The 20,914-nt window shown below is 44.0% G+C and overlaps 1 protein-coding gene across 5 annotated transcripts in view; it reads right to left on the reverse strand.

Annotated features, from left to right (window-relative positions):
• ryr3 (ryanodine receptor 3) overlaps nucleotides 1–20,914 on the reverse strand; it is a 144,542-nt gene that overhangs the window by 6,682 nt on the left and 116,946 nt on the right. For 3 of the 5 annotated variants that reach the window (XM_020714744.2, XM_020714742.2, XM_020714741.2), the window contains 28 exons: nucleotides 20,147–20,345; nucleotides 19,946–20,040; nucleotides 19,650–19,795; nucleotides 19,268–19,355; nucleotides 19,077–19,169; nucleotides 16,884–17,051; nucleotides 16,683–16,742; nucleotides 16,481–16,615; nucleotides 15,652–15,764; nucleotides 12,596–12,692; nucleotides 11,616–11,728; nucleotides 11,491–11,542; nucleotides 11,355–11,411; nucleotides 11,176–11,275; nucleotides 10,463–10,542; nucleotides 10,302–10,378; nucleotides 10,147–10,220; nucleotides 7,367–7,381; nucleotides 6,589–6,669; nucleotides 6,424–6,512; nucleotides 4,520–4,648; nucleotides 4,318–4,422; nucleotides 3,507–3,588; nucleotides 1,631–2,910; nucleotides 1,495–1,547; nucleotides 1,258–1,420; nucleotides 342–428; nucleotides 64–261 (listed from right to left, as the gene is read on the reverse strand). In XM_020714744.2, coding sequence (XP_020570403.1) covers nucleotides 64–261; nucleotides 342–428; nucleotides 1,258–1,420; nucleotides 1,495–1,547; nucleotides 1,631–2,910; nucleotides 3,507–3,588; nucleotides 4,318–4,422; nucleotides 4,520–4,648; nucleotides 6,424–6,512; nucleotides 6,589–6,669; nucleotides 7,367–7,381; nucleotides 10,147–10,220; nucleotides 10,302–10,378; nucleotides 10,463–10,542; nucleotides 11,176–11,275; nucleotides 11,355–11,411; nucleotides 11,491–11,542; nucleotides 11,616–11,728; nucleotides 12,596–12,692; nucleotides 15,652–15,764; nucleotides 16,481–16,615; nucleotides 16,683–16,742; nucleotides 16,884–17,051; nucleotides 19,077–19,169; nucleotides 19,268–19,355; nucleotides 19,650–19,795; nucleotides 19,946–20,040; nucleotides 20,147–20,345 — 4,029 coding nt within the window. The remainder of the gene's footprint in view (nucleotides 1–63; nucleotides 262–341; nucleotides 429–1,257; nucleotides 1,421–1,494; nucleotides 1,548–1,630; nucleotides 2,911–3,506; nucleotides 3,589–4,317; nucleotides 4,423–4,519; nucleotides 4,649–6,423; nucleotides 6,513–6,588; nucleotides 6,670–7,366; nucleotides 7,382–10,146; nucleotides 10,221–10,301; nucleotides 10,379–10,462; nucleotides 10,543–11,175; nucleotides 11,276–11,354; nucleotides 11,412–11,490; nucleotides 11,543–11,615; nucleotides 11,729–12,595; nucleotides 12,693–15,651; nucleotides 15,765–16,480; nucleotides 16,616–16,682; nucleotides 16,743–16,883; nucleotides 17,052–19,076; nucleotides 19,170–19,267; nucleotides 19,356–19,649; nucleotides 19,796–19,945; nucleotides 20,041–20,146; nucleotides 20,346–20,914) is intronic. The other 2 variants (XM_020714745.2, XM_020714743.2) reach the window with 1 other exon arrangement.

Consider the following 20,914-nt stretch of genomic DNA (forward strand, 5'->3'; position numbering starts at 1 on the left):
CATGTACGACAGTCAAGGAAAAACGGACCGTGGAAGTGTGCAATGGGTTGTAAAGATCCGTACCTTCAGACAATAGTAGCCGAACAGACAGAGGAGCGAGATGACTGTGTGGAAAACCGCCAGGAAGCGCAGCGCTGGCTGCATGTAACCTGTGCTCTCCTGAAGCACAAACTCATCCATGTCAAAGAGCGTGTTCTCGTCACCTTCATCCTCACTCCAAGGGTTCTCATCCTCTTCCTCCTCCACAATCTCTTCAGTGACCTAAAGAACAGGATCAGTTAGATTGTTTTCTACCAGCACAACGCCTGATTTGCATTGTTCAAGCTCCACAACTTTGTTACCTTATAGAAGAGCAGGATGAAGTTGATGGCAAAGCACACAAACAGAGCCAGGAAACGGAGGTTGTAGAAGTTACGAGCCAAGTAGTTCTGTCAAAAAAAGACATTTAAGTAACAAGATTACTGTAAAAAAAAAAAAAAAAAAAAAAGACTATCCTCTTACTTAGTGGTTCCCAACCTTTTTCAGACCACGGACCAGTTTAAGCTCAGACAAAATTTTCATGAAACGGTCTGTTCAATGTTTTTTTTTTTTTTTTTTTATCCCAGTTTTCCTAAACTTTTGAGACTAAATTTGAACTTCATTCTCTGTAAAATATCTGCAACTGTATTTGTACTTTATACCATGTCGGAACCATTCAAATGTGTGTCGACTGACTTTTAATGTGCGACGCACAATTTCAAATTAAAGGTAAATATATTCATAAACGTGAATCCACCGTTTGAACAACTTTATTAGCAGCATCCTGGTGACATTAGACAACCGGTTACTGAATATTCTGCATTATTGTTATGGTCTGTGGGAACAACTGTCACAATATATCCATATTTGGAAAAATATGGATTGGAGAAATTTCTTTTATTTTGAAGTCAGCGGCTCTTGTCCCGTTTCCTTACTGGATCTTTTCTGCTAAAAGAAACTTTCCTAATACGTTTGTTTTCTGTTTTCTTTGTTGGCTTGGAGATTTCAAATTAGCGATCCGTGCAGCCGCTTGATGCCAGTAGTGCATGGACTTTCGACACGTGACAGAGCGACTTGATATGCGTTGGTTGTGGTGGAGAGAAGACAGACGTTTTCCAAAATGAAACTTCCTTCAGAACAATAGTGGGACGTATTTTTTTTCTCTGCTCCACGGACCAGTACCGGTCTGTGACCCGGGGGTTGGTGACCACCGCTCTAACATAGTTGCAGCAGACTCACCAGCATCTTGGTCAAATAGACATCAAGAACAGCAAAGATGGTCGACATAAAGGCAGGGGAGGCTTCTTTAGGCTGGCTGGATCTTGTTCGAGGTTTCTCCTGAGCTGCTGGCTCCTTCACCTCCTCTTCTTTTGGCTTATCCTCCTTCTCTTGGTTCTCTGAGCTGTATCGGTGACATGCCTTCAGAGTTTGGAACCTGCTTGGACTGCTGGTAAAAGGTGAAGCCATCATACTCACTCTGCTTTCTCTTTTCCACTCTCGATGGTATCGGCCAGCTTGGAAGACCCTTTCTAAAAGCAAAAAGCAGAAGATATGGGAAACGCCACAAGAAAATCAAAGCAGTCAAGAGAATTTCAAATGTTTTCTGACAAACCTTTTTGTGATCTGCAGCAGAAGAATCTGAACTTAGCTCAGAAACATCTCCCAGGCCAGGCTCCACATGCTTCCCTCCTTCTTTTTTAGGTGCCAGCATTTCCATCATGGTGTCCACCTCTACGATATCTCCAGTGGGCGCCGTGGCTGTGTCTATGCTTCCTGATGACTCTGTTGTTTCGGCTTTGTCTCCTTCCACCGTGTCTCCATGGATACCAAACTGAGTTGGTTCAGGCATGTGTCCCAGGATGTCTGTCACCTTCATGTTTTTGGCTCCTTCAACTAGACCTCCACCAAACATGGAGGACCAGATGATGTGGAAGAAACCAAATATGAGGCTGTAGATTCCCTTAAAGAAGCCAATAAAGATCATCCAGAAGAAGGAGAAGAAGCCGGTGATCATTTCCTTCACACTTAGTTTTCGGATTTTCTTAAACTGCTTGCGTAGATTTTTAATGGCAAAAATCTGACGGACATCTGAGATCTTCTTCTTCAGCGAACGGCATGCAGTGGTAAAGGCTGAGGGGGACTCGAGGGCTCCATCTTCATCTCCAGCCAGCTCCTCCAGGAGGCTGTGCTCTTCTTCCTCCTCCTCTTCCGGCTGCTCAGCCACATCAGGTTCAGAGATTTGTGAGGCCAGCTGCATCTCAAAGATGGTGTCCTCGCAGAAATTCACAAACATCTCCATCTTCTCGCTCTCTCCACCCTCATTAACCACGTCAAAGATGAACTGGCGTTTGGATTCCTTGACTTGTGGCTTCTCCCACTGCTCTCTGCTGGACTCGCTGATCTCAAAGTAAACCCTTTCAATTCGCTTTGCGCTGCCCAGAATTTCAATACGACCCAGGTAAGGCTCAAAGTAGCTCAGCACGCTTTCTGCCAGGTCCAAGAAGGTGCTGAGCCGGGAGTCGTGGGGCATGTGTTCGGACAGGTTGGTCAGCAGCACGGCAACATTGAAGCCAATGTCTTTGGCCGGCTCGTGGAAGCGCTCCACAAACTCCTTGTAGTTGAACATGTCGTTCTCGTCTGCCTTTGCGCATGAGAGCAGGAACTCGATCTCTGACTGGGTGTACTGCTTCTGGCTCTCCATTGACTTCTGGAACTCTTTGGTGGAAATGATGCCTTTAAACTCGGGGTCGTACTCTCTAAAGTTGTCAGAGGTTGTTAGATCCTTCAGCTTCAGGAACATGTCGAAAAACTTGAGGATCATCTCTACATTGTTGGAGGACTCCACCAGGGTGTCGACCATCTGCTTTCCGATGGTTCCGTTCACCACGTTACCTGAGAGGGCGGAGACTCTGATAATGTCATGGTAAATGCATGTGCTTCAGACACCTTAGCATAATACTCTGACCATGGAAGGATAATCACTTTTCCTCCAGACACAGAGCAGAAAAACTCTGTGTACCATACGTGCTCTGAGCATTGGAGGAACCAACTGTTCAATAATATAGGCTAAATGCCAGACAGACACTTTCCTCTGAAGACATTAAGACGACTTTTACCCTCAAATTACTGGCTGTTGAATGTCTTTCAAATGTTTGTGTGGTAGTAGAGCTTAGAGCTCCTCACTAACATCAACTTTTCTTAAAAACCATTCAAACGGCACAAAAGTGGGGGCTTCATGTGTTCTGCTTTCTGCCCCTTCAACCCTCCCTGAACTAATTATTCAACAGTTTTCTTGATGTAGCTCCACCACAAAGTTCTAGTTTTAAAGAAGTGGTAAAAAGACCAAATGGCTGTAATGTGTGTTCAATCAGACGCCTTTGTTCTTCCAGAGTATGAAATGGCCTTTAAGCACCTCATGCTTGCTTTTCTTTCATCACCTTTTATTTGCACAATGGCCAAAACAGTTTTTCTTTTCTTTTGTCACTTACCCTCAAGGAGAGACAACAACATGACAACCATGTCCTTCTGTAGGTCCATCAACTCCTTCAGCAGCTCTATCTGACTGGCATCCTGCGAGACATTAGGGCTCATCTGTAGTCTTTCTACACAGACTCAGGAAAAACTCAAATCCTCTTCAACTAGTCCCGGTTTTTAACCCAGCAAATGTTGCATTACAGCAGAGTAAAGATTTTATCCGACAGTACACCCCACAGTGGCAGTAGGGGGCCTAAAAGCAGCCTGAGCTTAGTAGAGAGGGTCTCTGATTTGTAAGGTGTGGTACGTCAGAGGGATTGCTCTATTGAAATGAAATCAACATGCTTAAACAAATAATGGTTTTGTGATAAATCGTTTAAATACCCGTACCCATGTGACCAAGGCTTTAATTGCTATCAAGGGTTTTTTGACACATTACAAAATCCCAGCTGAGATTTGCATCCATGGTGTCAAATTAAATAACTGCAGATTATTAACTACAATTGTTTGTGGTGACCTAAAAACATGGATGATGTTATTTACAGTTTAATTGTTCTAGAGGCTAGAAGCTAAAGTGACATCCACCTTCTGTGGATGGATGTCTCCAACATGGTGGACAAAATTCAAATTTAAAAAAACAAACAGATCCTGAAGTCAAGAATATAAGTCTATTTCAAGTGTTTTTTTCACATGAGTGATATATTTTCCCACAATGCTTTGCTTGCTGAGTAGCATGAAGACTTTTTTGTTGTTGTTCAATTGTCTCACTGAAAGTATTAACACTTTATATTCTAGGGAAAAAAATCAGAGGAAGAAATAAAATACCTGAGACAGTTTCATCTGCATGTTGGCAAACACGTGCAAAAAACCCACGACGGCGTCCCACAGTCTGCTGTGAGCCAAACTCTGCTGGTTCCCAATGCACGGGCCCTGCAGGGAGGAGAGGAAATGTTTACACAGGAAACTGTTGTGATCAATATTCTCATCAAACCGAGTGTAGACCTAAACTTCTGAGCTTCCTCCCCACCTGAATGTACTCAGTCAGTGAGTTGAAGATCTGTTTTGCTACAGCCAAGGCCTTGGAGAAGTTCAGCCTTCCAGTCTCATCGATGATATCTTTGCCAGAGTAGTACCAGTAGAAATCACTGATGGATTCCTGAGAGAAATCATCCCGTTAGCTGTTAAAACACTTGCTAACCTGTGTTACAGGTCGGGCAAATAAAGACTGAAACCCTTGTGCTCTCCTATGGGGTCAAGATGACCATTGACGTGTTCTTCCCACCATGACAAAGGTGGATAAAGGAGGAAAGATTTCATGTAATCCATGGACACCAGTGAAGATCACAAATCATTGAAGAAAAAAGGGTTCAGAGCACTGTCTAGTGGGTCTAGATGACCCAACTCCCAATGTTAAAGTGCCCAGGATAGCACAAGAGTTAAAGTGATCCACAGCCAAATCTTAGTGTCTGTCTGAGAAAAAAACATCTGAGCATTTCTGATGTTTATTTAAAAGATTGGAAACAGAAAGGGGTTTATACAAATTTACACCCTGGTTACCCGAAAATACATACCGGTAACCTCTTTTTGTGATAGTAAAACCTGTCCAACGCAAAAGTCCTTCATCGCTCATCTGTTTGCTCAGTTGTTGGACAGAACAAAAAAACAAAAAAAGATTGGAAATGTTTGTAACCATGGGTACAACATAATTTTGCTATAAAATTGCTGTATTGGGGTTAATGGAGTCTCCACTAAAGCCTGGGTCTGCTGCAGGTATACACCTGTTTTCTGATGTTTGTCCCTGAAAGCTTGAGGTCAGAGCAAAGAGTGAAATGGAGTAAAACAGGGGAGTAGCTGATGCAAGTCCAGTGCATTTTGGGCAGTAAAAAAGCAAAAGGACACAATTTGCTTATTTCTTTTTTTGGCAATGGGTTAGGGTGGTGTTGTCAGGAGGTGAAGACAGAGTGGTCTAACAGCTGAGGATGTAAACCAGTTTTTTTCAGCTTTACCTCCTTGGTTTTGGTCAGCATCACTGCAAACTGTTGTAGATTCAAATGTTTGGTCCTCAAGTGGGAAACATTTGGGCTTTTGGTTCCACTTTCACCCAAGCTACAGGACAATCTCACAGCAAAATTGTGTTGACTCAGACGGGTAACCATGGTAACCCCCCATTTCAGTGACATTAAAATTCTTTCTGTGTATTTTTTGCAATCTAATTTCAAGTTAAATTAACTAACTGCAGTTCATATTGGGCAAAAGGACTTTAATTTGTTTTTACCTTTTTAAATACGACATGTATTTTATTTACCCTTTAAAGCTCCAGTGAGTACATTTTTTGGACAGCATAACTCGTCAACCGTTTACGGAGTAGCAGCCTTACACTGTTATACAATGCTTTACATTAGTATTGTTGCTTATCAGTGCAAAGCTTCTACGAAAAGCCGCTTTATTCCCCGCATCAGAATCAGCTGATTGGTCAAAGAGCGTGCGTTATTTAGGTGTCGCTGGTGACAGCTCCGTTGGTAAAGGGTTAATCCAAATTCTTCTTACTACAAGTAATAATTTACTTTATAAAAGTTGTAAATTCATCACAACAAACATAACCCGAATCTCCCTGAATCTAAGGGAGATGAACTAATTTGACAACAAACGAGACAAATATAGAGTCTTGATGATGAGTTCAGATGGACCACACTGTTCTAATTTGATGGAAAGAACGTCTGCATGTTCTTGTAGAAGTTTGAGGAACTAGATCTTCTTCACACACTGGTGCGTTCTTGGTTGTCCGCTCCAATCACTTCTTCTCATCACAGCTGCTGTGGCGTTTCTACTCTAGGGTTGGAGTCATGGCTCTGACCATTAGTCATGTTTGCATCCAAACTGAACAAGTGATCCTGTTTTTTTTAATCATTTTTCCCCTCAGACGATGCTCACCTGAAGACGGAGCAAATAGTCCACAGTGCTAATAATGATGTTCACTGTGGTTGTGTTTCCTGTCTGGGTTCTCAGGAAGTTCTGGAAATCTGAGAACGATAAATATGATGTTAAAGTAAACATTGATCTGTAAAGGAAACATAAAAATGGTGCACGTAGCCTCACCTCCGTTGTGTCCCTCACAGAGAAGTTGCAAGAAGCGGAAGAGATCTTTGGTGAACTCGTCATTCTGCAGCACCTTGGAGCCTTGAGAGGACAAGCGTCTTGGTGAATTCAGTTGAAGCTCCGCAGGAGGAAAATAACTTTCTATTTACTCAACATGACGGGCCAGCGTAATGTGTGGAAACCCCCTCCAAAGCATTAACATGAGGCAAGCAGGCCAGGTCTCATGTTCAAAACACTGTTGAAGTCCAAAGCCTTTAGATTGCAGAATGACAACTGAATCCAAAGAGCTGTTTGCCTCAAATGCTCTTACTTTAAAAAAAAAAAGAAACACCAGGACATTTCCATAAGCTGGAGGAAGCTTGATAACTTTCACATGCAGGCCGCCGCTGGGCCTGATCAACACTAAGAAAAGCAGCGGATAGGCGAGGTTATAGAACTATACGACAAGAAAAAAACCATGTGAAAGTTAGAACTATGTGGAACCAGCTTTGTGAAAAAGGCCCCAAATCCAAAGCAAGACAAAGCTTTGCTTAAGCTGTGGACTAGCCCACAGACCTTCAGTCAAACCTGGGGGGTCGGTGGCACTGACAGACCCACAAGGACATTAGTACACGTTAACCCAGAGATGATGAGAACAAATGACAACAGGACAAGCATGCAGTGTTTCCCTACAGATGTTTTTGCGAAGGAAAAGCGGAAAAAATAGACTACAACAATGGAGGGGGGCATTCAGGGAGGAAGCACAGCCATGTCAGGATGATCTAAACTTGTTATTTACCCCGTCCAGTGTGGGCTGCCATCGATGGGTTTTTATAGAGATGGGAAGGAGACGAACAACACACCAAGGACACAAGCAAAGAGAGAGGACAGGCGGTTACCAAACGAAGAGAGATGAATCCATCCGTCACAAAAGAAAAACAGAGACATGCGGTTAAAAAGGAAAAAAGGGGAAGTCTGTGCTGCTATAGAAAAAAAGACCAGAGAAAGTTACCTGGGAGGTACAGAGATGCAGGTAGTAAGAGTGAGTTATTAAACACAAACTCAGTGGAGATGTTTAGAGGACTCAGTAATGAAAAGGACAAACAGAGGTGGAGGTGAGAAGCATCAGATGAATAAAAGAAAAAGGAGACACATTTCCCTCAAACTGCTAAAATCATGTCAAATCTGTGTCTGGAGTTAACACCCTTTATCTGCAAAAACAACTCCACTCAGCATCAGATGTGGAGGGGGCCTTTGATGGTTGGTGGTTCCAAAACAGTGAAGAACAAACCCCACATCTAGCGTCGACCAAGAACCATTACAGCAGACAGCACACATGTGACGTCAGCAAAAACTGATCAGTCCATCATTTCAGTCCAATGTGTGGAAACACTTTAAATAAAGTCATGTGACCATCCAGTGTCTAGAATGTTCTAAGAATGTTCCCTTTGGATTCTTTGGAAGTGGAAAAACAACAGTGGACTGAACTTTAGGAAACTAACATGTGAATGGATTTGACATTCATTCTAGTTTACTTGTTTATTTGGACACATATTTCATTTACATTTGATGATCTGGAAGAAATCCAAGAATCTGGAAAACTTCACTATTCAGTAGCAGGAATTTCTGTCTGAGTCTCACTGCTGGAAGTTTTAGATAAAGATGTCCTGGATCCATTTCAGGTCAGAGAATCAGATCGTTCAAAATGAACCAAAATAGACTGAATCGTATCATTAATCACAAATTATGGTATTAATCGAATCGTTGATAAAACGAATGCTTACACCCCTAGGAAATACCCACAATGAGTGAGCAGCTACTGTGGAGAGAAAAATCCTAAAAATAACAAAAAACAAAATAAATACCAGTAAGTAAGTGCAATGATGAAATGCATTCATGAATTTCATGATGTTAGATAAAAATGATCTCAAAAGATCTGCTGAGTGGACAGTACATGTGGACAAATGGACAAAGCTGTGCTTCTTACTCTGACATACATGTCTGTGGTGTGCCTGGACCACAAGCTGAAACTTTTTTCTGCTGTTGTCACAGTAGAGGTGAGTTATAATAATAATAATGGATTGGATTTTTCTGCGCTTTTCAAGACACCCAAAGCGCTTACCTTGTGTCCATTATTCATTCACTCCTCATTCATACTTGGTGATGGTAAGCTACGGTTGTAGCCACAGCTGCCCTGGGGCAGACTGACAGAGGCGTGGCTGCCAGTTCGCGCCTACGGCCCCTCTGACCATCACCGGGATCATTCAAGCACATTCACACACCAGTGGAGCCACACTGGAGGCAAGGAGGGTGAAGTGTCTTGCCCAAGGACACAACGACATTTTGGCTGGTGGGAGCGGGGATCGAAACCGCCAACCCTTCGATCATTGGACGACCTGCTCAACCACCTGAGCCACTGCCACTGTATGGTAGCCTTTGTTGCTTATCCAATGGTTGGTATATGTGAATGTCCTACGCTTTTAACCCTTGTGCTATCCTAGGCACTTTACCGTTGGGAGTTGGGTCATGTAGACCCACTAGACAGTGCTCTGAACCTTTTTTCTTCAATGATTTGTGATCTTCACTGGTGTCCATGGATTACATGAAATCTTTCCACCTTTATCCACCTTTGTCATGGTAGGGAGAACACGTCAATGGAAGGGAGGGGTCATCTAAGATAGCACAAGGGCTAAGGGTCACCACAGACATTCAATTACAAATTTAGTTTCACATCAGATGTCTTTCTAGACCCAAACTGTCTTTGACTAATCCAAAACCAGCTGGTGATGAGCAGACTGCAAGGTCATTGGTCCTGTCATGACAGACCCAGACCGTCAGAGATAAATAAGCCTGACGGTTAGGAATCTGCTGTGGATTTGTGGTATTTCCACTTCAACTTCCGGTCCTAACTGGAGCACTTCAGAATCCTCATCAGCATTTTCTTTAGCTATATTTATAAAAAGTAAGATTCAATGATACACCATTGTTGCATTTTTTGAGAAGGCAATATGCGTAAAAAGTAACACAAAATGACTTGTAAATTCTAAAAATAACGTTTCACATTTCTGAAGTGAAGTTTCAGCTAAAGCCAAATCAAACTGGGATTCCATTTTCAGCAGAATGGGGAATCGCTGTTCAGCCACTCTGTTTCTTATTGGACCAACCCTGCTGATCAATGTTTTGGAATAATAAATGCCAAAATGGCTTCAACCACGTAAGCATGTCAACAAGGGTTGAAGTTAGTTGAAGTGTTTTGGTACCTAGAAGAGATCTTTCTGGAATGGGATGTCATGCGTTTAAAGTCCCGAGCTGTTTCTAAGGGGTGAAAGGTCCAGTTTATCACACCAAAAAGAGATTGCATTTCATTTTTTGCATAGCTTTGTCCTTTATATACTTTAAAGGAAAAAAGCTTCAAATCAAAATTTGCCTTGACATTTTCATCATCTTAAAGCCAAGCAGAAACATTATCCTGCCCGTTTCCTGAAATCTGAAAAGACTGAGGAAAGCAGTGAAAGGTTGAGCGTGTCAGCCGCACTGAAGTGAAAAGTTCTTTGTGAAATATCCCGTCCCATTACTTACATGTACCTTCCTCTGTCACCATGCCAAGTCCTTCAGCTTTGTTCTGCCTCTCAAATGCATTCAAGTCCAGGACACTGGAAGAGTAAAACTGTAAAGTTAATCGAAACGACCAGCAGAGGCTTTGGTGGTGCAGCCACAAGTGTCACATGGTCGACCTGCACGACTGCATCAGTCCTGAGAGACTCTTGAAAAATCCCGCGTCCCTTTTTTCTTTTAGATAATCGAGCATTTTCTGTGCAGAGGAGAGAGAAAAGCGTTTTTAAACTGAAATGTCATAACAGAGATCAGAAATCGAATAATGCTGAAGGTCTTTAACCTGCTGAACGTGCACGTTGCCTCCGTTGAGGATGGAGATTCCCAGTTTGAGGGTGCAGGTCACCATGAGACCCAAACGTCCTGACAGCAGACACAGAGGGACAAACTAAGGCGTTTCAGAAACTTGGTTTTAAATCAGTTTATTATAGACAAAATACAGGAATTGAAAACTGTAGAGACCTACTGCACATCTGGAGCCTCAAAACATCATTGATTTGGGGATGTTTTTGAAACTAAAAGGAGCCAGTAGTGTAGGCAAACCAAATCCTCTGGACGAAATGCCAAGATGCTGCAATGTTGACTGCATCATCCCTTAAACATTAAATCCTAACATTTCTCCATCAAGAATTTGCTTTAATTATACGTTTTCTACCATTTTTCATGAATTAATCAGTCAACCTTAAGCATAGCTACCTATATATACCCCTTGAGTTTACAGGGTAAATTTCATATTCAAGACACAGAAAAGTTGTATTCACAAGAGAAATGAGAAATACACAACTAAATGTTGTTTTCATATTTTTTTTGCAAAGTTGTGCACAACTTTATCCATAAGCATATGTTTCATTTTGACAGTTATCTTACCCCATAATTAGGCCTGTATGATTGTAGTTGTAAAAGGCAGACCTATAGCTCTGGACCGTCATTGGCTTTACATTGATCGATGTTGGGGGAAACAATAACACTTGAGGTGTGGAAGGACTTTGCGGTCACCTTTGCTGGCACCGATCATCTGCAGCACCATCTCGGCGGCTCCACGCGCGTGCAGCCTGGCCTGCTGATACAAGATCTTCTGCTTTTCCATCTCCTTCTCCTGTGTTCCAGACACACGCTTGCATCATTTCACCTGACAGAGCTGGCGAGGTCAGACCTGACAGTTTGAAGAAGAGCACCTCAAATGTCTTCTCTTTCCCTTCTTCTTCCTCTTCCTCCTCGTCCTCCGCACAGCTCTAGCAAAAGACCATGATTCTTCAAAAAATGTTTGTTCATGAAGGTCAGAGAGAAAATATCTTGAAACTACACGGGTACCTTTGCCATCATGTCTGCATATGCAATATACAAAGGATCTACTTCCAAGTGGCTGAAAAGAAACATCAGACAGTGAAATCAGTAAGTTCTGGGTTTTCAAAATGAGTCATCCCGTCGGTGCTGACCTTCTCTCTGTCAGGGCATTGTGGCTGAAATGGAGAATGAGCTGATGAAGAGGGTCAGGCTTGATGTCCGCCACCTCCTCCTCCTCTTCCTCCACAATCTTCATGGGGGTTTTCTGCAAAGAAAACGGTTGAGGAAGTAAGTTGACTGGTACCAGCGCCTTCCATCGGGGTACACGGAAGAATACTCAGTAGCTGATGAGCGTGCCCAGCATGCAGATGGAGGTTGGTCACTGAGCAGAGGACGGGATGTTGGAACAAGTCTTCAAACACATGCAGACCGAAGCAGGAGGCTAAATGGTGACATGGATAATGAGGATCATAAAGATAATCTGACGGATCCAACAGGACCGACTCAAACTGGATCTGGGGGTTGTTGTAGTCGTGGCCTTAGATCAGCGCTGCTCCGTCCCAGTCCCTGAAGACCAGAGTCCTGCCGCTTTTTTTCAACCTCATCTTGGTCATCAGCAGGAAGCGGAGCATCTGACCCTTCTCCTGCTGATGACCTACTGTAAATTGGGGGGAAAAGTGGCAAAAGACCAGACCTAATGGGCGGAGACTCCCCCCCCCCTCCATTTCAAACAGATTAGAAGTTTTCTGCACATGCTAACCTCCACAGAACGACGTGAGCATGCCACCGTCACACACTTACAGCGAAAAGACACGAATGGTCCACTGCTACAAACATCTGCTGCAGCGCGGCGCCTCCTTACCGCTGCTGCCGCAACCACAAAGCCTGCCTTTCTACAGCTGTGGGCGCCGGAGCTCGCCGGGCGTCTGCTGAGTCGCTCATGCAGCCTCTGACCCCTGACGGATCTCTGTCTGGGGGGTTTAGTGCACCTATAGCGGGGGCCCCTGGGCGCTTTGGTCCCTGCCTGCTCCCAAGGCTCGAGCGGGCTAAAGAAGCACTCTGCAAACAGGACTGGCAGAGGGGTGCCAACACAGGGCACGGGGGGCACAGGCAGGCCGAGCCCAGTACTTACTGCCAGGTCCTGAACTAGCTTCTCCTCAAAGGAGTACTCCTCTGCTTCTATCCAAAGTCTCTGATAGGCCGGGATGAAGAAGTTGATAGCACGATGCCTGGGAAGGGGAGGTGGGGGAGGTAGTTGGGAGGGAGGTACAGTGGAATTAGGGTGTGTTCTGGTGAGTTTGGAGGCAACAGGTAGGAATGTCAGGGGAAGGGGAGGTGTTCAGGAGGTGCGTTTCAGGCAGGGGGGGGGTTGTGATTGGTCAATGAGGATCCACTGGCTCCTCTGAATGGTCATACCAGGCCGCTGCAGATACCACCATCAGACTGAAACACTCCAGGGGCGATTGACGAACGCAGATGTGTCCAATCCTTTTTTTCTGTAAATACCCCTGCCCCACCTACTGCTCACTACCTGAAAGAGGGGGGTTCACCACTGAGAAGAAGCAAGTGTAGATGGAAAGGAAGCAGGCCTGATCGGACAAATCTGTTCCAACACATCGATGAATTTAGATCAAGTCTGCCCAATCCTGGTCTTAGATGGACCAATCTGCTTGTTTCCAGATTTTTGCCTGCTTCTTCTAATTATACCTTGGTCACAACATCCCTTACAGGTGGATCCAGGTTGTCTGCAGGTTCAAAATATGCAGACCTGTATGGAGCACTCAGGTGACCCGCACAAAATATCAAGGTTGTAGATTGCTTCGTGAACCCACATTTTTTCTACGGGCATGCTGCGGGCCACAGGTCATGGCGATCATTTATACGACACGTTAAGGTAAAGGAGGTGCGCTGCAGGTGTGTCGTACGGATTCAACCCTCTCTATGCAAGGAGCCTGTTAGTGGTGTTCACGCGATAAGTGTACACTCCTTGTGGGCAGCCTTAGAAATGAGTTTGAGTGGATATCCTATGAACACTTAGATGCCACGATCACTGTTGTAGTGTTTGCAACATCTGCCAGTATTCACACTAACAACTCATAAGAAGTAAGGGCAACGTATGACAGCATCAACCATTAGTTATAAGTGCGCCGGTATGGTGATCTGTGTCGCGCTGTACTGTAGAGGAGAAATGCATCTCTTTATGTTGGTGTGCTCTACAGCACAGAAGTTCACATTTAAATGTAAGACATGACTTTTTGTTTATTTTATTTTATGCATTTTCGTAGCGCTGGTAGCTATGCACTAATGCAGATGACGTCATTGTGGTAGTAACATCCAAATTTGAAGACAACTTTTTCCATATCTCTGCTTGGAGAGATAAATGTAGGGATAGGGAGAACCCATTGGGGTAGGGGTAACACCAACATAACACGACAATGGTATGTTCCATTTCTATGACATCCCTTGCCTGTACGAGCCTCGGACAACTGCAAGAAACATCTGTGTTCCTCTTAAGATGCAGCTACTCCTCTATACAGCTCCAGACCACCCAAAAACCCGTAGCACCCGCACAGGTCAACCCCAGGCTTTACCGGGATCCACTGATTCCAGTTTTAAAGACTGAACAAAAGCAGAATGGTAGATTCCAAGAACCAGAGTTAGACAGCACTGATCTAGAGTCATGTACCAAAGTTAGTGACCCCTCTGAGCAGCTGAAGTTTTTTCAAACCCTTCCTGTTCATGACATTGTTGCATTTGTCTTTGGCTGCTCCCCTTTACCTAAAAATGAAAAATGAACTGTGACTGAACCTGGTTTTAAACCAGCAACCTGCACGTCTACAGCTAAGTGCACCCCAGCCCTTGCGGCTTTTTCAGCCCTTTAACACCGGAACGGTGCTGACTCTTCAACTGTTTACGCGAACAGTGCAAGTCAACTGAAACTGTCTCTGCTTTCAACTCTTCAACTGTTTACTCAATTAACATAATTAAATAAATTATAAACATTGAGCTAAAGCTCCTGTGTTAAAAGGGTTGAGACAGAAATCTCCTTTCTTTATTTTATTCTGAGCTTCTTAAGACGTGGTTGTGGATCAGATCCAAAGCAAATCCTTGAACAGATGTGCAGCATCTGTCGGACTGTTCTAAAACGAGCTCCACAGATGTGCATGTTCACCTGATGCATTCTCACGTCTTCTTGACTTCATTTAGTTTTGATGAATTCAATGGTGAAACAGAATTACACAAAATGAGGTTTTCTCACTAAAAAAGCAAAAAAAAAACAACAAAAACCCAGAAAAGCTTCAACACAAGGCAAAAACAGGTATTGGTATTGTTTGATTGATCCAAGTGATCAGATTATCTAAACTGTGTTATATTCACATTAGTGACCAGCAAACCACATCAGCATATTACTTCAGGATAACCCCCCAAAACAGTTTTTTTACTGTTACTTTCCAGAATGCATGAGAATCATTTTAAATCCTTGAACATATGGAAACCACACTTAATGGTAGTTTTGGTTTTTACCTCAATACACTGAAACAGTTCTTATAGTATCACAAACCTAGGAATGAGAGGATCCACTCTCTGCACATGACTCACAGAGATGCAACGATGTGTTGGAAAACTGCCGATTATCACTGAAAATATAAACGTTCATGTAAAAAAAGAGATTTTGAATTGTTTTAAATTGAGTATTTGTCCTTTTTTATTTTCTCTTTTTTTTTACAGCAGAATCTCCAGCTCATTCTGAAGTTTAATCAGTCTTTAGCTCAGTCTGGATGACCAATCAGAATCAGCAGTGCAGAAACCGTTGGTGGGCGGGGTTTAACAGATGAAGGCCACGCCCTGCGGCGTCACTTTACCGTCAGCAGGGAGAACAGGCGGTCAAAGCTGGAGGCTTTGAATGCCCTTTCCAGCCAAACCTCCCGATAGCCATTCAGGAAGTAATTATTATTTTTGTATCTGGGGGGGGTTGAGGAAGTGTTATGCAAGAAAACAACACAGAGAGAGGGTCAATAAGGACAGGGTGATGGGTTTTGCACCAGCACACAGTCAAGAGAAGAATGGAGACCCACCCGCTCATGTACATGGTGACTGTTACGCACGGTTAGATCGGGACAAAGAAGAACCTCAAATAGGACGTTTCACAGGTCAGCAGGATCAGTGCGGCACCGACCAGGAGCTCACCTGGGGAGGTTGTAGAGAGGAGCCATGCGGAAACAAGCCACCACGGCGCGCTTCCGCTGCTTAGACAGCAGCTTCTGGACCACGCACTTCTTATTCCTCAGAGGCTGTTCCACCTGAGACAAAACACAGGTTTAGGCTAAAAAAAGGGGGAATCGTACGACTCCTTTTAAACAGAGACGACTGAACTTCTTTCTCTCTTTTTTTAAATTTTTATTTAACCAGGAAAGTCCCGTTGAGATTAAAAACCTCTTTTTCAAGGGAGTCCTGGCCAAGAAGCTTTTATGGTAGCTTTAATACTCCTTCACATAAATAACTTATCTCACGACTTTGGATAATAGTTTTCAAAAATCTACATTGAAGCAAAAAACTGTATTCAAATTTTTTTGGCTGGTGTCACAGGGCTATTATAACAGAGTAATCCTGTATGGAGATGTGGAGTGAACAAGCAGCTTTGACTCTGACTGTGAACTTTTTTGGGGAAATTAGCTCATATGTGCCACATTTCTCTGACAAAATGTAATCCTACTTTCTAAAAAATAAACAAACAAAATTTACAGTTATTCCCTTTACATTAAGAGGCATCGTCTTTAGATGTGTTTGCGTCACAGTGATCAGTGCAAACCTTTGATGCTTCCCGTCTTTTGCTTTTTTTATTCACTGACTGAACAAAAGGTGGACTAAAGGAAAAAACCTTTAGACCAAAACATTTGAAACAGAATCAAATAGGAATATTTGAAAGTAAGGACATCTGATGTTCAGCTGATCTGATGTGTGGTGGAGAATGGAGTCACTCACAAAGCGTGTGAGTTTGTTGGCAGTTGTGGTTTACCTGCTCCAGGTGGAAGACGGCAGCCGAGATGCTCTGGATTCTGTCCACTGTGTGTTCTGGGTTGGTCAGCTCGCCGCTCCTCACCACCACGTCTTTGTAAAGGTTCATCTGCCACTGCACCGCCGGGTCGTCCGACTGCCGACACGAGTTCAGGTTAATGGTGGGAAACAGCCGGTGTAGATCAGTCAGCGCAGTGACCCACCTTCTCCTGCAGGTGGAGGTTCTGCTGCAGATACTCCTTCACCTCATCATCTGTGTCTTTCTGAGGACATTCAAAGCAGGCAAATCAAGATGGAGATGAAAACTTTACAGTATCTTGGGATGCTTTTATTTTGACGTCACATCAAGCTTTCATAAAAACAGTCTGCTCACATTGTAATCTCCCTAGAAACCGTTAGCTCACCAAGCTGTAGCGGATCTTAGCCAAAGAGATGAGCTCCTGATCTCCAGGTGTGCACATGTTCAGGCCGATGGGCAGCAGCTTCTTCAGCGCAGCGACGATCAGCGACGTTTGGATGGAGTAGTACTCACCGCGACGACGCTTGTGCTTCCTTTCCTGGTCCCCTCCCGACTACAAACACAAGTAGGAGTTTTTAAAAAAACAGTTACTGTAAAGGTGAACCTTTTTACTACAAGAGTCATGGTTACATTCTACAACCAGAAATGTTGATTTTTTTAAATTACTGTAGTTCTTAAACGCCCAGCCCGATCCTCTTTTGATCTATTGTAAAAATGTTTCCAGTGGTCTTTTAAATATGATTACGCTGTTTTTTTTTTCTAGGACAGTTTCTGCAGAGCGGCAGGAGTTCGTTCGAAATTCACCTCTGAGTTGTGGGCAGGACTGTTGGCGTGGAGCAGCCCTATACACCCTCCCCTATCTGGAATTGAGAGCTATCTATTTACAAGCTCTCCCGCTACCTTACAGCTCCTCACACCCCACTGTTGCAGGAGATCAACGAGAAATATTGGAGCCATCCAGCCGTACAGTTTAGATCCAGATTCCAGCTCAGACGAGGAAAACAAACACGTGCATGGATCTATTTGTCCGACAGTCGATGCATCAGAATGGAGCAGAACAGAGAGACTGTGCCCACCCAGTGTATTTTTTACGTCATGCACAAGATCTTTTTCAAATCACGATTTATCATCTGATCCTGATTCACAACGATTTGAACTATAAAAAAATCCAAAATAAGATTCATCCATCCATCTTTTTTCCACTTATCCAGGACCAGGTTGCAAGGCAGCAGTCTAAGCAAAGATGTCCAAACTTCCGTCGCCCCGGCCAATTTCTCCAGCTCCTCTGGAGGGACCCCGAGGCGTTCTCAGGCCAACTAAGAGACGTAGTCTCCCCAGCGTGTCCTGGGTCTTTCCCAGGGCTTGCCCAAAACACCCCCCCAGGGAGGCATTCAGGAGGCATCAGAACAAGATGCCCATGCCACCTCAACTGGATTTTCTTGATGTCAAGGAGCAGAAATTCTACTCCGAGCTCTCTCTGGGCGACCGAGCTTGTCGCCCTATTTCTAAGGGAGCGCCCAGCCACCCTACGGAGGAAGCTCATTTCAGCCGCTTGTATTTTGGACCTCGTTCATTTGGTCATGACCCAGAGCTCATGACCAGAGGTGAGTATTGCAACGAAGATCGAACGTGAACCGCCACCTTAACGTGGTGGAGAGGTTTGAGAGTTCGAGGGGTCCCAGGAGCAAAGCTGTCTGGGGCTTTTGCCCCTGGTAGGGTCTCCCATGGCAGACAGGTAGTGGGTGTCGAGTCAGACAAAGAGAGGTTCTTCAATCAATGAATCAACCATTCTGTTGCGTTGCCCGGATTGGCGTCACCGGGGCCCCACTGTGGAGCCAGGGCCGGGGTTGGGGCTTGACTGAGGCTCCTCCCACAGGCCCCAGCACAATCAACTGACCTGGGATAACTTTCCCATGGACCCACCACCTGTGGGAGAGCTCAGGGGCCGGTGGCAGTCTCTGTGGTTTGGGTGGCAGTCGAAGGCGTGTGTCTCGTCAAACTCCGGTCATGGAACTTGACTTTCAGAAATGAGCTTAATCTTTTTTAGACGTCTCCTCCATCATTAGAAAAAGGCTACAAGATCATGTTAAAACACCCAAAACACAATTTTCATTGGAGTGGGTCTCTAAAGGACACATTATTTCCCAGGCTACATAATTTCACACTAATCCGGCTATCTTCTATGGTTACTTGCATAAATATTAATCTCAAAAAATATCTGCCGACAGTTTCAGATGGACTTGACCCAAAAACTGTTTTAACTGTTAACTGTTTACATTCCATTCTTTTCCAGCAGTGTGGCTCATATTTGTGCACTTATAAAGGATCTGCAAGCTCCTAACGTGACTTTCCTCTCAAAATGATATGTGAGGGGTTCTGCAAGTCTCCTTTGAGAGCCTTTTTCATTTAGTGCTTATTCAGCCTGCTGTGAAGTGAGATGGTGTACGTATCCCATGGTTCAATGACAACCAATTGTTTACATTTGTTTTCAACCCTGTTGTTCAATTGTTTGTGTTTCGTACAATGACTCCATGTGACATTCTATGTCAAGGAGAATGGACTGTGTTTGCGTCTTTACCTTGGACATCTTTGCTTTTCCTTCTTCGGTTAAGAAAGCCAAATTGTTGATCTCATTCTGGATCACAAAGTTCTGCTCCTCACGCTTAAAGTTCTGCATTTGGGAAGACAAAAAGGCTGTTTAGATGAGACTTTCGACCCAGCGATGAGATGTGGATGATAAATTAATCTTTACTGAGAAAGAACACCGACATTGGACTTGCACCAGAGGATGAAGATCTCAGCAACCATCTTGAACAGTTCGGTGGAGTCTGCATCTGGCTCCTTCAGCCATCTGGATCTGAAGGACAAAACCCACAGCAGAGTCACTGTGATTAGACGGTCGATGAACATGAAAGAGTCCTTAAAGAGGACAAAAATGGTTTTTCTCACAATTCCTAAACTTGAGTTAGAATTGTCAAAAGCATTTCTTTTTTTTTGAATTTACAGAAGAAACTCAGACTTTTCAGGTTTAGTTCAGAATGTTTAGTTTGAGTTACTTTAATTTAAGTTACAAGTAATTCTAAAATGAAGTGTTTTATTTTGGTGCACATTCTTTTAGCTCCAGACTTCAGATGAAGTGGGGCGTTTGTACCGGTTGTTGTCCACATATCGGATGAGCATGGGGTAGAAGGCATACAGGTCCCTCAACAGCATTGCAAACTCATCCAAGATGAGAAGCTCAGCCTCCTGGTTGTCTCCTTTACTGTCGGCTTTCAGTAGCTCCTCTTCAGCCACGACCTGCGATGGCAGAAACAGCAGCTCAGCTCCAGCGCTCATTTCCACACGTCAGACTCAGAAACATCTGAATGTTCGGATCCGTCGCAGCTGCACGCGTCTGCCTGCACATGAGCCGCTGTGACGCAGACTCCAGTAACTCTGGGCTCTCACCTTCACCGTCTTCTTCCGCAGTTTGTCCAGCGTGGGCAGGAAGTGGCTTCTCAACAGATCCGCCCCAGCTTTGCAGATGATTGGCTGGGAGTAGACTGAAGACACAGAGGAAGCAAATCACAAGTGAGTCTCAAAAGGGTATGTTTTGTGAAAATGGCCTCTCCTTTGGAGGCGTCTGAGGATATGGACTCAAAGGCGTACCCGCAATCCTCTTCATCCAGGGGGCGTCGTCGATACCTAGGTTGTTGTTGAGGATTTTCAGGATGTTTCCCAGAATGATGCTCAGATGTTCAGAGGTCACCATGGTGCAGCAGTCTGTATCTGGGGGGGAGTTCTCTGGACCTTTTTCCCACCAGTACGACAGGTAGTTACAGAGCATGGGGAGGATGACCTCGATGACCTGCAGTAAAAAGTTCAGAACCAGTTGGAGTCACCTTCAGCCAGTTCATTGGTTTCTGCTGCACACCGCAGCAAAAATGACAACAAAGTAATATTTGAACTCAAAACTACGGCTTTTAAATGGCTGGTAGTCCATAGCAACCACCCAATTTTTTTCCATGTCTGAGGCGGATGAAGCTAGACATTTCCATGTCAAAATAAATACTCTCATTTTCCATAGCAACTGGTGGTAAATTAACATAAACTTTCCAGATTTGTTAGCTTTCTCCAGCTGTTTTTCAACTGAGCTTCAATTATGAATATGACTTTTTGAAGTACATGAAAATCATCTTAAAGGAGGCTCTAAGGGCAGGGATGCTCAGTTTGGTTTAGTTTAGTTAAGCAATCAGCTATTGTATTTTATAACAGATTTTATGTTTTGTACAATTGGGAAGCCTGTTGAAACAACTGCATTGGGCTATATGAATAAAACTAGGGCTATATGAAAAACTAAAACGTCAAATCTGGACTCACATCCACATATTAGGATTACCACTGAACAGACGTGGACTATGGGGTCATCCCTGCAGA

This window comes from Oryzias latipes, chromosome 24, assembly GCF_002234675.1.
Source record: "Oryzias latipes chromosome 24, ASM223467v1".
NCBI classification, from domain to species: domain Eukaryota; kingdom Metazoa; phylum Chordata; class Actinopteri; order Beloniformes; family Adrianichthyidae; genus Oryzias; species Oryzias latipes.